Source organism: Leptonotus elevatus, chromosome 1, assembly GCF_054856555.1.
Source record: "Leptonotus elevatus isolate MCC_2025b chromosome 1, RoL_Lele_1.0, whole genome shotgun sequence".
NCBI classification, from domain to species: Eukaryota; Metazoa; Chordata; class Actinopteri; order Syngnathiformes; family Syngnathidae; genus Leptonotus; species Leptonotus elevatus.
In genome coordinates, this window is record NC_141239.1 from 41104428 (window position 1) to 41121456 (window position 17029).

At 39.2% G+C, this 17029-nt stretch overlaps 1 protein-coding gene across 1 annotated transcript; it reads right to left on the minus strand.

Moving 5' to 3' along the window:
* Positions 1 to 831: 831 nt before the first annotated feature.
* Positions 832 to 15345, minus strand: limd2 (LIM domain containing 2). Its single transcript, XM_086058623.1, has 4 exons — positions 15196 to 15345; positions 7713 to 7754; positions 4057 to 4193; positions 832 to 2890 (listed from the first exon to the last, which is right to left on the minus strand). Exons 1-4 carry the CDS (start codon positions 15196 to 15198, stop codon positions 2731 to 2733), a joined length of 342 nt encoding a protein of 113 aa, XP_085914749.1. The 5' UTR covers positions 15199 to 15345; the 3' UTR covers positions 832 to 2730.
* Between the last annotated feature and the right edge of the window lie 1684 nt (positions 15346 to 17029).

Consider the following 17029-nt stretch of genomic DNA (forward strand, 5'->3'; position numbering starts at 1 on the left):
CGTCAACACACGGAAATTGAAATAGCGACATAGATTTCGTTTGTATAATAAATGCAATGATACGTTTACGTGTGCGCCCATCATGTTTTAGAGTTTGAGTAGTTAGTTGTACAGTACACTGTTGATGCCTCCACGAGCACTCGGAAATTGATTTATGGTGCAGGCGTAAAATCTTAGGCTATAGCTCGTGTTAGAGTATATGTTCTTAATTAAAAGACTTAAAAGTTCAATTCGAGCTTGAAAGTTTTTGTTACAATAAATTAATTGTAGTCATGTAAATCCCAAGTTGTTCAATTAAAATGAGTAAAGCAATTTCATAACCCCAAACCCTCAATTTTACAGGCTACTGTGTACAACAGTGGTTCTCAAATCCTGGTCCTAGAGTGCTCTTATCCAGCCTGTTTTCCATGTCTCCCACAAGCAACACATGTGTTTCAAACGATCAGCTAATCAGCAAGTTCTGCATGAAGCCTGATAACGATCTTCAGCTGTGTTGGCTGGGAAGACATGGAAAATAAGCAGCATAGGGGTACTCGAGGGCCGGAGATGAGAAACAGTAGTGTACATGAATGGCACTACACTAGGGTTAGAAATCTGTGTAGCCCGTTAAACCCTCCAATATTTTTCTTTGATATTCTATAAAAAATAAAAATAAATAAAACGCACCGGGAGAGAATACATTTTTTTTTTCTGGGGCCGACCCTGATTGTGGAGCTTGTAAAACTCGATTCTATAAAAAATTAAAATAAATAAAACGCACCGGGAGGGAATTAACAAAAAATTCTAGGGCTGACCCTGATTGTGGAGCTAGTAAAACTCGTGTCAAATGAATCAAGTCAACATCACCACTTTTTTTTAATTTTTTTTTCCTCCAAAAGTATGTAAAAAAAGAAAAGAAAAAAATGACATGATCAAAATATCGAGGCATAGAATGAGGGGCGCATTAAATTTAACCCAATAAAGTGTGTGTGTGGGGGGAGTGATTAAAAAGACTACAAATAGCAGTCTAGGCGTTCTTTTGCTTATAAGGCCACCTCAAACCATGGGTCAAATATATGAAACGTAAAAAAAAAATATCACATTGTCAAAAAGAGGCGTACATTTCAAAAGATGAAAACACCACGAGAACTGCGATCAACCACCTGACCAGAGTGATGTTCACAGATGTTGTACCTTGGCGAGTGACATCCAACAGAGAAAACAAAAGACAGCATTTTCCACATACAATACAATAATTTTGATTTTAAAGCATTCAAGGATTAAAAAGTCATCACGCACGCACACACACACGCATACATACATACGATACATATATTAACAGCAGAGTTAAAAGTATTATACATTATTTTAGGGAGATGTGAGTGGGGCTGCTGGTTGAGTGGCAATGTGGAGTGAGTAGTTGGCTTATGGAAAAGGCATGATCGGGGCATGAAGTATAGTTAGTTCTAAGGCTTCTCTTTAGAAAAAAAACCCACACGCAAATATCTGTTTTATTGGTTGCAGCAAGCTCGAGTCACAGTAACAAAATCAACCGAGTCATTCAAATGTCAGTCAAGTCCCTAGAATGAGTTTTCTTTGTAATTTTTATACAACAAAAGACATCAAAATCCTGCTTAATTGTCGGTCAATCAAAAATGGAGACCGCAGACGGAGGCAACTTTGACTAAAAAGGCATTTAAAAAAAATCATATGGTTAACTACTTCCTCACAGACGAGCCAGCTTGTCAACAGCAGGAGGATCTCTGCACCGGCTGTCACACATGCAGCATGCACTACTCGTTTGACGGAGGGGGGGCACCACTTCATGAAATAATAGGTCCAGGTGCCAACGGGTTAGGCAGTATCTTTGTTCATCCATCTATGCCACCCACATATAGTGACGTGCAGAAACATTAAATGCTCTTACACTACCACCTTGAATTTTGCAAAATTGAGGTGGTGTGCCGTGTGATTATTTTTTATTGTAAAAGTTGGCAAAACACTGGGTTTGGGGAGGTTGCTTTCACATGATTGGAATGATTCAAATGACAGATGGCACAAACATGTGGGATACTTTGAAGACTCAAGAGCGATTGGGGGGTATTCACAGATCACAAAATCACAGCACTATTTACAGGTAAATTCAAAAACAAGCAATCCAAGTGCTTGGGAAAAAATAAAACCGATAATTACAACATTAAAGGCCGATCCAGTGGTTAAAATAAGGCTGTTGGGACCCACTCTTACCGACCACATGCAATTAAGACGGTCGGCACGACAAAAAAATAAAAAATAAAGAAAAAAATACGCAAAAAAAAAACAAACAAACTGCGAGGTAACTACAGTACCCTGTTTGGAAACCCGTCAGGCGCTCGGGACCGCTGCAGTTTGTTATTGTAACTTTTTTGTAAAAAATCCTTGGGTGACACTGCCAGTAAAGAGCCTGGGATAGTTGACCTGAGTGTGTGTGCGTGCGTGTGAGTAAAAATGTGTGCCTACTGATGTAATTAATTGGGTGCAAATCATTCATAACAATAACAACAACAAGAAGAAAAAAAAAGAGAAAAAAATAAAAAATAAAAGAAACAATTATTACAGCATGGTAACACTTCCCCTCTCGCCATAGCCGAGAAGGCTTTTGGTCACAATCAACTAGCTGGGAATAAACTATAGAAACACAAAACAGTGGTGGGAGTTATGGCCAGTAGGGGGGGAAACGCTAGGGGGCAATGATGTCACCATTTTTTGTTTTCACGCCGTCTTGGTTATGTTTTCTGTCTCCTTGGCGGCCCAGCGCTCTTTGTGCTGCTTGCGCCCAAAGCCCTCATCATAGTTGCCTTTGCTCGTGAACAGCTGCTTGAAGTGAGGCTTGCAGTAGAATTCACCTTGGAGGGCAGCAAAGGTTCCCAAGCTGCGGGTGGAAGAAGACCAATCACAAATAGTCCCATCGAAAAGGAATACGGTGTTGCCACGCTATACTATGTATATACCAGGGGTGCTTGAGTTCGGTCCTCGTGAGTCCCTAGCCAACCTGTTTTCAATGTTTCTCTCCACTAACACACCTGATTCATGATCAGGATCGTTATCAGGCTTCTGCAAAGCTTGCTGATTAGCTGATCATTAGATTCAGCTGTGCTGCAGGAGGGAAACATGGAAAACAGGCTGGATAGGGGCTCTCGAGGACTGGACTTGTGCACCCCCTGCTATATACACGATATCCCACTTCACCTACTGCATCCCAACTATTGTCAATTTTCTTTGTGGAGCACATCTTACCTTGCCTTATACAGTCGCACTATCGATGCTTTGCTTTGTCTTGCGAGCAGACAGTATGATTTACGATTGAGCTTTTTTCTAATCATGGGTCTTAAGAAAGTGAGCAGATGATGTCTATTCTACGTTTCCTGAGAATGCCAAGTGCAGTTTGTCGGATAGAGAACAGTTTAAAAAAATTAATGGGCTCAGTGCGCTTACTTCAAGCTGTTTATTGCCAGGCCCTGTTGAAGTTAACTGTAAAACTAAAACACAAAGACTTGGTATTAAAATTACATATTGTGTACAGTATCTACCCAAAACATAACTAGCACCGATATCACAGTAGTTATAAACTTTTAAACAATTGATAATTTAATGCAAACAGTGCAACAGCACATACAAACAGTGCATGTAACAACATTCACAGGCATACATTCTTTCTGCTCTGTGAAAAATGACGTATATGACTCCAGGTTAATTGCAACTGTCTCCATGTTTCATCATGAACTCTACATGCATTATTATGTATGTCAAATACTGCCCCCTGGTGGCGAAGGCATATGCACATGCACAGACACGCGTGCTGAACACACACACGCACACACACACCAGAAGGTGAGGAGTATTTGCTGCACAATCTACCAATTCTACACAGCATTTTGTATACATTTCAAGCATGTACATTTTTTAATTCAATTTAAAAAGTGTGTTTTAGCAAGCTGAACTGTATGGGTAAGGCTTGTAAGAGGAGTAAAAGCAAAAACACAGCTTTTTTTGGAATAAAAAAAATCATATTAAAAGGGCAATGAGGCATACGGTCACCTGAGTCTGGTGTTGCAGTGCTTGCAGCAGAAGCACGAAGAGTGGAAGATCCGGTTGTCGGCTACCAGCCGCTCCATAGGATAGACAGTCTTCTCGCAGGACGAGCACATCTCCTTCTGCGCCTTGAAGCTAAAGGACTGAGCAAACGGAACGTTACGCACCGGCGTGAAACATATTTAATTTATTCAATAACGCGTTTGATCAAAAGTCTTGCTGAAGCAGCATGTTGTCTCAGTCAGTGCAGAGATTATTCTTGTATGCTCTGTTACAAATAACTCCAAACAATTGCATGTTTGTAAATAGGGCTGCAAAATTCCAGGGAATTTTCAAAGCTGGAAACTTTCTGTGGCAAATAAAAAAATATTGGAATTAGTGGGAATAGACGAGGAATTACAAAATGGAAGGTTGGACATTAATAGGCAACTTACATTTAGTTGTGGAAACTATATCCTAGTATAATTAGACTAAAACAAGCCGATTTCACACAAGTACAGTTAATATGTCAGACCCTTTGCCTGAAAGGCTTTGACAAAAAATGCAGAGGCTTGGCTTAAGGAGCTAGAAGGAAGATGTTTGGTGTGTGACGCACACACAATGGGACTTTTCCCCCCGTTTTTTTTTATCATTTGGAGCATTTTTTTGTTAATTAATATACTATTCAGGACCTACTCAAATTAAACCTGTTGCATGCTTTTTAATTGCATTAGTGTGCATGTACGTATGTTTATGACAAAACAAAACTGAATATAATTCCTTTCCAATTTGCAACCTGTCAGCTTAACTTCCCACGGAAATGTAACGGAAATTCTTCGCCCCTTTGAAATCTACAACTGGGTACAATTGATGATGCAAATAATGGGTGTAGCACAAACTGTGGACATAAGTGCATCTCATCATAAGTTACTCAAAATGTGTGCGTTGCACATGCAATTGCGGATTTTTTTTTGTTTTGCAAACTTGATGGATATGACACACACAACCTTAAATGTGCCAGGCACATAAGACAAAGACGTGGGTATAATATTCAACTATGAATGCAAGACTATGGACATAAACAACTATGACCATGACATACAAACGTGGATGTAAAACACACAACTAGAGTCATTATACACAAGTTACACAACATGGATGTAATGCACACCTGTAAGAAAATAGTATGGTTGTGATATCTGAATGGCTCAATGCTCACTACACTGTCCCCTCCTCCAAAAGTATTTGAACGGCAAGGTCAAAACCTGTTTTTGTTGTATACTGATGACATGATCAAAAGATGAATGCAACAAAAGTTTATAATTCCAGTTTTTATCACATGGTATTTACAACCAGATGTGTTCAACAACTCTGGACAGAGCACACCTTTTCTCACTTTTCGATCAAGCAAAATTATTGAAACAGAACTGATGGGTGTTACTAGTTGCTCATGGTTACCTTTTAGATTGATTGGTTAAACATTAGAGTGCTTGTTTTTTGTTTTGCGTTTCACCTGTGAAAACGGCATTTGCTGTTAAGCAAACATAAAGACCAGAGAGATGTCTACGAGACAAAAGCAAAACATTTTGAAGCTGAGAGAAGAGGGATCATCCATCAGAGCGGATTGCACAAACAATGGGCAGCATAGCCAAAACAACAATTTGGAGTGTTCTGAAAATGAAAACTACTGGTGTACTGAACAACAGACATCCAACAATTCGACAAGGGGCATCAACAACAGTTGATGACAGAAACATTGTGATGCTGTGAAGAAACACCCAAAGAAAGCAGTTAGTGTGACATCATTGCCAACCCCCACAGGGCAGTGGTGAAGGTATCACGATACACTGTTCAAAGAAGACTGAGAAGAAATCAAAGTTAATTTAGTTAACGAAAACTCACGAAAAAACGCAAACTAAAATTCAAAAAACAATTTTGTTAATGAAATAAAATACGAATGAAAATACTTGTCAAAAAACGAAAACTAAATCAAACTACATTTTATGTTTACAAAACTAACTATAATTATAGTAAAAATGTTCTTCGTTTTAGTCTTTGGTAATTAATTTAATGCATGATGTGATTTTAAGTATATTTATTTAACCGAAATAAGGACATCTGAAAGTGTCACACAGAAGTGACATCATATAGTAGCAGCCAATAGAAAAGCACCTTCAGATGACGTCACTCCGAGGCGTCAACGAAATGCAACGCTAGGTAAGAGATTAGTTACTTTTCTCATGATTTTACCATGGTGTTTATTCAATATTGCGCATAAGCACAGGTGGCAAAACCAAGTCCAGAAAGTAAAAACGCTGTCACAGTTTGGCTTTAACCCCAGGTGCTAGCTAGCTAGCTAGTTCCCTGGCTAGCTCACATGGTGCTCGTTTACCTGCTAGGGAGCTAGCTAGCTAGCTAGCATCAATGGCTAAAGCCAAACTGTGGCAGGGTTTTTACTTTCTGGACCTGGATTAGCCCCCTCTGCGCACAAGAAATACACATAAAAATACACATAAAAATACACATAAAAATAAAAATAAATGAAAACTAATACTGAAACTAACTAAAACTAAGCATTTTTTAAATAACAAAACAACTAATAACTAACAGAACCACCCTGAAAACTAATTAAAAATAACTAAATAAAAAATATAAATAAAACTCAAAACAAAATTAATTAACTAAAATGAAAATTCCAAAACTAAAATAACCCTGGAAGAAATATACAGGCCATACCACAAGACGCTAACCATTCATCAGCTAAAAGAATCGGAAGGCCAGAAGGGGAACAGTGGAAGGTCTTAGACTCAAGTCAATCACCGGACCTTAGCACAAGAGATCATGCATTTGACCCCCTGAAGCGGAAACTGCAGGAAGAACCCCCCAGAAACAAACAGAAACTGAAAGATGCCGTAAAGGCTTGGAAGAGCATTTCAAATGAAGACTTCAACAGTCTGGTGAAGTCAATGGGTCGCAGGCTTGATAAAGTCGTTGTAAGAGTTAAATGCCATACATTTGAAGTTTAATTTATAATATCTGTTGCAATAAGTTTTTTTTCTTCTTTTTGACAAATCTCAATGTAAATAGCACGAAATAAAATCTGAAACTCTCAGCCTTTGTCTCAGATAGATTTTTTGTCCTGAAATCCAAATGTCCAAAAAACAAAATTTACCTTGCCTTTCCAATATTTTCGGAGGGGACTGTAAGTGAGATACTCTGGCTGCCATGTTTGTCAGAACACTTTGTCTACTGCTCTTCTATACAACTGTTTTGCACAATTTTTCTCTTGCAAGGAATGAACCAGAAAGACAATTGTTTACAGTTACAGTACTAAGAACAGAGCAAACCTTGTGTAATGAGCCACATGCTGCTTCACAAAGTTTAAAGACAAGGACATGATTATCTGATGACATGAAGCAGCCTGTGCTGGTACTGGAAGGCCGAGGAGCATCAAAGTGGGACAAGAGTAAATAACCGCAGGCCTCAACTTGTCTGATTAAATTGGTTTTATTACGTAAGCTCATTTAGTCCACACAGACTTGGCTGTGAGCACCAATAGAACACTGAATAGATTGAACCCAAACTCACCCCAGAGTCACATTTGTGTTTGCTGCTCAATTGGGTGTTTTCAGCACACAAAAAAGGGCGCGCGCACACACACACACACGCGCACACTTGTTTACCTTGGACCGCTGGACTGGTTTCTCCTCAGTGTTTCTGGTATCCTGAGAAAGCATTAAAATAACACACATCAGTTTAAGAACAAATATGTTCTCATGGTGCCCTTATTATTTTTACCCGACCGTTAACTTGACTATCTATATATATATATATATATATATATATATATATATATATATATATATATACACACACACACCCACACACACAAGTAGCAGGACTGAGAACACACACTCCATTTGAGTCTATTCACGCGGCGCCGCTACTTTCCTGCCAGAGGGTGCGTGTTCAGAGAAATAGTCATGTGACGTCCAGATCTCTATCGGGCTGCACGATGTTGGAAAAACATGCAATAGAGTTGTTGAATATGGCGATATTTAACATGTACCTAAATAAATCACCTTTTCACTAACTAATGAAAGATTATTTTTTTTTTATGCAGCAAAATAAGCAAGCTCAATGTATTCTTAATTAAATGTAATTACGCTAGATAATGTTCAACTATTGGATGGCGATGCACATTCAAGTTTGCATCTGACTGGTCAAATTCAGATAAAAGCATGCAATTCCATATGAAACTTATTGCATGTCTTTGCGATATGCATATAGCATGGGCCAATCTTGCAATGTTGATATTATTTCGATATACAGTACTTTTAATTGTATTACGCAGCCCAAATTGACACTACCACAGCCATGCACTATCGAGTGGACGTAACTAGGGATGCACAAATACCACTTTTTTTTTCAGATCGAGTAAGTACAAGTACTTACATATGAGAATATCGCTAATACCAAGTGCTGATACTTGATAATAATGCATCAGATTTATGTAGCGCTTTCCTGGACGCTTCACAATGAATACTGTACATTATTCATGCACATGTAGCCACAGCTGCCCTGGGGCAGACTGACAGAGAGGCATGGCTGCCAGTGTGCTAATGAGGTGCAAAATCAAAATGTTGACCCCCAATCTGCAATGCAAAACCATTTATTTGGAGCCTTGCACTACTGTAGGTGGCAGAGATTCTTTCATTGTCAGTGTGTGCGCAGAGAGTACAGCAAAATCCTGTGTTTAATATATGCCTGTGGATAAATAAAAAATAAATCACCATTAAAAACTGTTTTTCCCCTCTATACTCGTGTATAATACTGTCCACTGATTTGCTGTTATTGGTACTGTGTCAGTACCTTTCTTACAGAACAACCGCAAGGGAAGAATGTCGGCTTTGACAGGTTGTGTGAAAGGGCATATAGACTTCACCCACTTGGCAAGTGACACCTTTCCTCTAATGTATAACTGCACAATCTAGCTAATGAAGTCTTAGGTGTTATGCCACCGCCCTCGGGAAGCTTAAGCCAAAGTAAAGCCAGACGGGGTCAAGTGCTGTCAAATAGCACAGAGGCATGCATGCTACATGCTACTGCGGCGCTAAAAATTATGGCTATGCCGGATAGATTAACAAGAGGTACATTCATGCAGAGTTTCACGCGGAAACGCCAGAGCTGAGGAAGTTAGAACAGGCGCCTGTGTTTGGGGCTGGCTGGCTGGGGAAGGGACTATTTAAAAAAAAAAAAACGTATGTAAATTTGTGTGACCACAGGGTGAAAAAAGGAGATAAGTAAAGCTGGTACCTTCTACATGAAACAGTTTAGGATGATGAATGTCTCCATTTTTGGTAGCAATACTCTAACAAGTAAAAGTGCTAGGGCCGATCGATTAGGTTTTTACATCTTGCCCTATAATCAGGCATATTTCTAATGAGAAGTGATCAAATGCTAACTTGCTATATGCTATTGTATAGCAAGAATAGCACATTATCTACTTGGGTTGCTAAGAACGATCGATGAGGAGTGATAACATGCTAACATACTAGCAGTTGGAATGCTAACATGTAGCTTGGGTAGCCTGTAGATGCAAACCTGCCTTACTTGGTAGTAGCCAGCGTGCCAGCTTGTGATTCCTTATATGTACATGCAAGGCTCGGAAGCATGGCAGGAAGTTATTACGACATGCCTCTTTCTCAGCTCCAGTCTCGGCTACGGTGCTCGCTCAGCCAATAAATTAGGAACCACAAAGCAGCCGCTGGTGGACGCCATTGAGGAGAGAGTGAATAGAAATAAAGCAGCTTTTTGTCTCAGCAAAACAAGGAGTACTTTCATTGCAGGCTGGGCAGTCACTTTGTCGAATGCACATTACTGCTACCTACAGGTCTGGAGTGGGACAACATCACCCTTCAGGATTTTCTTTTTAGTCAAAACAGCAATGCTTTTCAATGAGCAAAGAGCTTCCTTTCACCAAATTGACCGCCATTTTGACTTGTGACGTTAGCTCGGAATTGTCAATAGTCTCCTGCAAATGCAACATTTTCTTTTTGGTCATAGGCTCTTGTGTCAGATCAAGAAAATGTCCAAATAATAAAAATCTGTTTTTAAGCCATTTTGCTAGCTTGTGGATTTAATATTACCATTAGCGACTGAGAAAAGTAGCATCTTGACATGCAAGAGTCCGTCATAGACGATTGAAACAGAGATATTATTTTCAAAATAAAATGTTTTTAGCCTCGGATAAACCAGAAGTACTCCCAAGTGGTTTTATTCTTTGAATTGTGCGGTCCGCTGCGGCCCGGTCCAAAGTGGCCCGCGAGCCACTGTCCTAAAGTACACGTCATTCTAATTTAAGGCTTTTCGGAACCTCGCAAACCATGTCAATTAAAGCAAAGACTTTTTAGATGGTTTTCAAGGCAACTTCAATCACACTTAATGCTTTTAGGACCTTTTCGCACATCAGTTTGCTCAAATGTAAGACTTTTTGGGCTTGATTTGAAGACATAAGGGCCTTTTAAAGCCCATCTGAAAATTTTGTAAGGCTTTTCACTTAAGGCCAATTTATTTATATAAAGATGAACAACTTTTTTTTTCATTTAAAAAAAAAGGCAGCTTAAAAGCCACTTTCCTAAAACTTTTATGACCATTTTAAGGCCAATCTAAAAATGCAAGCCTTAAATATGCCCACATTACAAATAACCTGAAACTACACAAACAAGATACAGCAAAAGGATAAGACATCTCATTTAAGGCAGAATCTTTGCATTGGGTCGCATTCATGTCTGCAGGCATATTAGTGTATTTTCTGCACGTGCCTGTACAAACGATGCAAGAGCGACCGCAGTATGTGATGTGACATGTAGCCCGTGTTTGACTGTAGCATTCCATTACAACCTCAACATATACAGGCCCACTCAGCTATGTGCATATGCACAGAAACAACAGCACCACTGGTCGGAATCTAAAACACACGAAAAAGGAGTTACATGTCTAGTTGCTTTCTAATTGGAGGTTTCGCAGTCTTGCAGTGTAATCACATCTCTCCTTGTTCCTCTTTACTACTATACACCTCCTGCATGTCCCCAGAAGTGTGATGCAGCATTTTTTTTGCAGAAGTGGCTTCCTGTCTGGGGAGCCTGACAAAGTTCAGATAGAACTTCAGCCAAGCGTGCAGCTCTGTTGACATTTGGATGCTATTTTTAAACGGAAGATAATAGCTATGCAAACCTACTTTACTCCTGATTAAAACATCGTAATGTCAATTGTGGATAGAATAGCAAAGTAACTGCTTCTGAAAAGTGTCTCGTGTTTATCACGTGAAACAGGAATATTTCACAACTGAAACAGTAAGTTTCCCCCAGGTGTGGAATTCTTGAAGGCACATGCAGTAAAATGAATAAAAATTGGGGGATTTTGCTGCTTAACACATATTCCACAAATGCAATACTAATCAGAATACTGTGTTTTAGATGAGAGCATAGATCATATCATGTAAAGAATTTTTTTTCAGGTTGAATTCCTTTAAAAATGCCCTAAAAAATCATAAATTTGATTAAAGTGATTTTAAAAGGTTTTAAAATGTCTTAAAACTTGATTGATGTGGTCTCTAATTGGTCCTAAAAGGTTTACATTTAACCAAAGTGGACAATAGATTATTTTTAAGACTGAGAGCTTTCTAAGCCCATGTGCAGCAAATTTAAGGGTTTTTCAAAGCTTTTTAAAGGCTACTTTCTTCAAAAATAATTCAGCAATGCACTGAAAGTGACTAAAGGCTTTAATTTGAATAGATGAAGGCTTGCAACTTTTAGGTCGTGTTAATCAAAAATGTTCAAGGGCACTCCAATGAAAAACTTAAGAACCACTCTACTTACTGAGATCCTGCTATAGATGATTTCCTATACGTTTTAAACAAAATGGAGAATCTGGGAAAAATGTATTTTGTTTTATCTAAGACCATTACAAAAAGTAAATGATAAATAAAATCATGAGGAAATTCAATCTAATTTAGTCATTTCCAAAATTAAATAGTCACATTTAGAGTATAAGGAAGAAAAATGCTTGCAATTCTCTCTCACACTCTCACACACTCACAGGTGACAGCAGCTACTGTATGTAGCTTTTTGTCATGTAACATCCTTCCTCTTGCTATGCAGGCGATCAAATAGCACTTTGGATGCGAAACAGCAACATATGGCACCCGCAGCATGCTGGACAAATCTGTGTTTGTGTGTGCGTGAACTTGTACATACTACATTGTGAGGACCAAAATACGTCTTTAACCAACAGATTGAGGACATTTTTGTGAAGTGAGGACATTTTGGCCGGTCCTCACAACTCAATACCTCTTTTTGAGGGTCAAGACTTGGTTTTAGAGTTTAGGTTTGAATTGGGTTATGGTTGAGGTTAGGGTAAGGAATAGGGGTAGTCAATCATTTTTGATGGTTGGATAGATGAAGATGCTAGGAAATGCATTATGTCCTCACAATTATATAAGTACAAGTGTGTGTGTGTGTGTGTGTGTGTGTGTGTGTGTGTGTGTGTGTGTGTGTGTGTGTGTGTGTGTGTGTCTTAGCTCCCAATTGTCTGTATAGAGTGACAAAACGCATGCTCTCGGCTCTCTAATTCGAGGAGGAAATGAAAAAACGACCATAGATGAGTGACCGCTACGTGTGAGATTATAGTGACAGATAGAATGCATTCTGGAAGTGTTCCCAGCGCTTCAATTTCTCCACTATTTGTTATGTTTCAGTCATATTCTAAAATTGAATTACTTCCCCTCAAAATTCTAAACACAACACCCCGCAATGCCTTTTGTTGTTGTCGTAAAACTGCTAATTTATTAAAAAGAAAGCAAAAAAAACATTTCATAGGGGTGTGCATCTCTAACCTTGCCAGCAAGATGAATTCTCGCGGTATTTGTTCAAAAATTTTACGAGAATCCATCTCGTACTGCTCCCACTGATACGTTCGCAACTGACTATTTTTAGGTCGGACCAATCAGGCGTTGTTTAGGGCGGGACATGCAGCTGTGATGCAAACAGGAAGGGCCAACACCGGGGGAAACAAACAAACCTAACATAGACGAATAGACACTGCAATTAATTCTGTTCTCGCAGATTTACTCACTGTTTCCTTGTTCAATGTTGAACAGTGTGAGGCGCGACGTGCATTTTTATCTGGTGAAGACGTTCGTGCTTTTTTCTCTCTCCTTAAGACGAGACCAAAGACGACATTTTCATCTGTTGCAGTGATTGGTCAAAACAAACGTGCACAAGATGCCGCATTGTCCAATCAGCTCGAAGTATTGTACAGAATGTCCCGCCGTTCCCGAGCAAATCACCGTGGCGCAGTTCCAGATTGATAATGTGAAAAACTCTCTTGAGTCAATCACAATTATCAATCTGGCTATTGCCAGGTTAGTGCATCGATTTGATACGTGAGGTGCATTTTAAAGTGGGATGATTCAATTCAATTCTGTGGGATTACAATTCCATTCAACATGGCACGGCTCAATTCCAGAGGACATGATGCGATTATTTTGTTGTTGTCATTTTATATACATTTGAATGAACTTGTCAGTACTGTAAATGTATTTGCCATTTTCCTCTAAGATGTATCTCCCCAATAAAGTGGGATGATTCGGTTCGATTTGATGCACTCGCATCAAATCCAAAAACTTTTTTTTTTCACCCCCAACATATAAATTAAAGCACAGGTGTCAGAGTCTGGTCCTCTAGGGCCTGAGTCCGAATGGGTGACACTGATTTGAAACTGAAAAAATTAGTTTTGAAACTGAAAAAAATAAGTTTGAAACTGTAGTAAAAAACAAACAAAAAAAAACTAAGATATGAATCTGAAAAGAAAAAACATGTAACTAAAAAAAAAAAGAGTTCAAATGTCAAAACACCGGTATACAGTAAACGAAAGCAAAAAGTGAAAATAATTTATTCAAAAGAATGACCAAAGTGAATAAAAATTACTTTTGACCCGAACAAAGGCTTAACACACTTATTTTGAAGACATTTTTACATTTTGCATAATTCAAGATCAACACAAAAATTTCATTTAAAGTTTTATTTTTTTCCAAGTATATAACTTTTGACCCTAATTTAACTCCATATAAATGAGTCAAGTATCCTATCCTTTTAATAACCTATCACATTTCTAAATAGCACATTTTACTGTCCTCTGATTGGTTGGTCAAAGCCAAGTTAATCTCGCAAAACATGTCTGTAGCATCTGCACATAATAATACATTTAATAATTAATATATATTGATTTATTTGAATGCTTTCACCATTTTATTCAATACATATGTGTGTTTTTGTATGGTATTGACCATTCCTATAATGTGATGTGATAGTGGTGGTGGTGGTGGTGGTTAGAGTCTGCAACTGTCACAACCATATTAATATTAGGTAGTGGTACATATTTTCTAACACAAAGGAGGTTTGCAACTGCATTCATTTGCTGTTTGGAAACAAGTGTTCCAGTTGTACCACATGCGCACACACACAACCACAATAATAACCCCATAATTATATGACATACTGTCAATCAAATTTTCAACACTTAGCTCGGCGCCTGTGCAAGTGTACCGAGTGTTGCGGTATGTTGTCTAAGGCAGTGAACTGTTTTGTGTACGACGTTGTGCAATGTAAAGGCAAGCTAGTCAGTCTGTTACAACACATCTGCTTACATTGTGCGTGGAACTGGAATTACAACAAAACACTTGATACATAGGAAAGACGACACAATACCATTTCCCAAACAGTGTCGACAGGAAGACGACTCGTTATATTAATTCATATGGAACTCTGATAATTAAATGTACAATTTACTGTGGATTTAAGCACCTTTTGTGGTAGGTTTTTAATTAGCCGGCGAACTAGCTAACTTCAAGCGGCTATTGACGTGATTGGGTGTTTTTCCTTGTTCACGTTTTAACTGTGTTAGGAAAGAGACATTTTAATTTTGCAAAATAAACGGTTAGCATCGAGCATCGAGCATCGAGCATCTTCCCCCTCTTCCCGACCCGGACATCATCGCCTCACCTCGGTCGAACATAAAGGCAGCGTCGCGGGGAGGGAAGAGGGCGAAGGCGGGAGGATAATGGACGCAGTGTGCGGGCCGGGCCGGGCAGGGCCGAGCACTCACCATCTGGACGTCTTGCAGGGAGAAACTCTCGCCGGTAACCGTGGTCTCTCAATTCGGCGCTCTCGGTGGCTTTTTGTTGAAGGCGATGCCGGCGAGCGTGTGTGTCAGTTTAGAATCTCTCTCGGCTTTCAACAACCAGCCTTTTTTTTCTCCCCCGCCCCCACCAGGAGGACGTCGCACGCCATTGGCTGGATTTTCCTTGAGAGGCGTTGAAGGGAATCAGACAACTCAAAGATCACATGACTTTAATGACTTTAGAACTCAAAATGGTCATATTTCTACTAATCATCAGGCACGTGCAGAGGGGGGTGGGGTATGGGTGCCGGGGCACATGCCCTTTTGTCACTGACCCCAAAGTGCCCCTTTGTCTATTTATTTTATCTTTTTTCTTTTTCTTTCTTTTTAAAGTAGTTTTGTTGCCTTTCAAGACGAAAATGTAACAACATAATTTACATAAAACAAATTATTATTATTACGTTATCTTTGGATGACGTCATACTACGAGAGGCGCCCCGCCCCATTCAGCCAGGTCGCGCGCCACTACACCTGCGGTCCGTAAATCGGTGGCTCCGTTTGTATTTACGTAGTCTCACTCACAGTAAACAAAAGCCAAGGTCATATAATTCAGAAAACTCAAGTAAAACATGATCACAGAGCATGCTGCGTGCTAGCCTAGCTTCAATTTAAATGTATTGACACAAGTTGTAATATGATGAAGTATGAAATTTGGGCGCAGTTGGCTCTGAGGATGCGGGGAAGATGAAGACCACGAGCCTTCCCATCCACTTTCGCCGCGGCAAAAATCTCCGGTAAAACTAATTAACGTTCCTCTTCCATTAGGGCGGGCATGGAGCTTGTGATATGTGTGTGCAGTTTCTGCTCCATCTACGGATGCGTTTAAGGTACACAGAATATGTCGGAATTTGTAACTCTGCCTCTGAATTTTAATACATTTTTCCTGAAGCCTCCAACTTGTAGCATGTAGTCAATGATAATTGAATTGTAATATACTTCAAAATCTATGATAATATATTGTTTATATGTTACGGGGTTTTTTTTTGGGGGGGGGGGCAGTCAGTAAGGTCCTAATTAGAAACAGGTGGTTTCAGAAATTAGGGGGGCAATGAATAACCCCCCCCCCCCAAAAAAAAAAGAAGAAGAAAAAACAACAACAATCACAGTGTTTTATCAAAACCAAACAATGTAGCTTGCTGAGATGTGACAGTTAATTGTTGGGTACGGTCCCAATAATAAAATATTAACATCAACACCTGCAGAAAAATGATAAAAGGCATTTGCTCTTACCTGAATCAAGCTAAATGTAAAGTAAGACATTTTGTATGCTACTTGCACTGTAGGAAAATCCTAATTGTGTTATTTAAAATGTACATTTTATGTACATTTTACATAATCATTTTTATTTATGTAAATGTTTTGTTCATAAATGATTCTTCATACACAAATGTCAAAAAGTTTTTAAGGTGATTGGCATTGGCATTGCAGACAAACAACAGTTTCATTATGTGTGATTTATTGTTTAGCCGTTATTTCAATTGAGAATTTTACAATGGATAACACACACACACACTCGTACGCACGCGCCTATCTGCATATACACCCTCTAAAAAATCCTGAGCTATTCATCTACTGTAAGCACCCCCCAACCCTCCACACATAGCGGATCGGTGGTGACATGGGTTCGAACCACAAGTGGGTGGATAGTGCAGGCATGTTATCATGTGCCCCTTTTTTTGCTTTGAGCACCTGCTCACGCCCCTGCTAATCATATATGATGTCTTTTCATACAGCTTTATTGATACACTTTAATGTAAAG

Bases quoted from the DNA above. Each gene is read 5' to 3' on its own strand.
- limd2 (XM_086058623.1), bottom strand. The intron at 4,194-7,712 runs GTAAACAAGTGT...CCGTTTGCTCAG, and splicing joins AACCAGTCCAGCGGTCCAAG to TCCTTTAGCTTCAAGGCGCA. The intron at 2,891-4,056 runs GTGACCGTATGC...TTCCACCCGCAG, and splicing joins CACTGCAACACCAGACTCAG to CTTGGGAACCTTTGCTGCCC.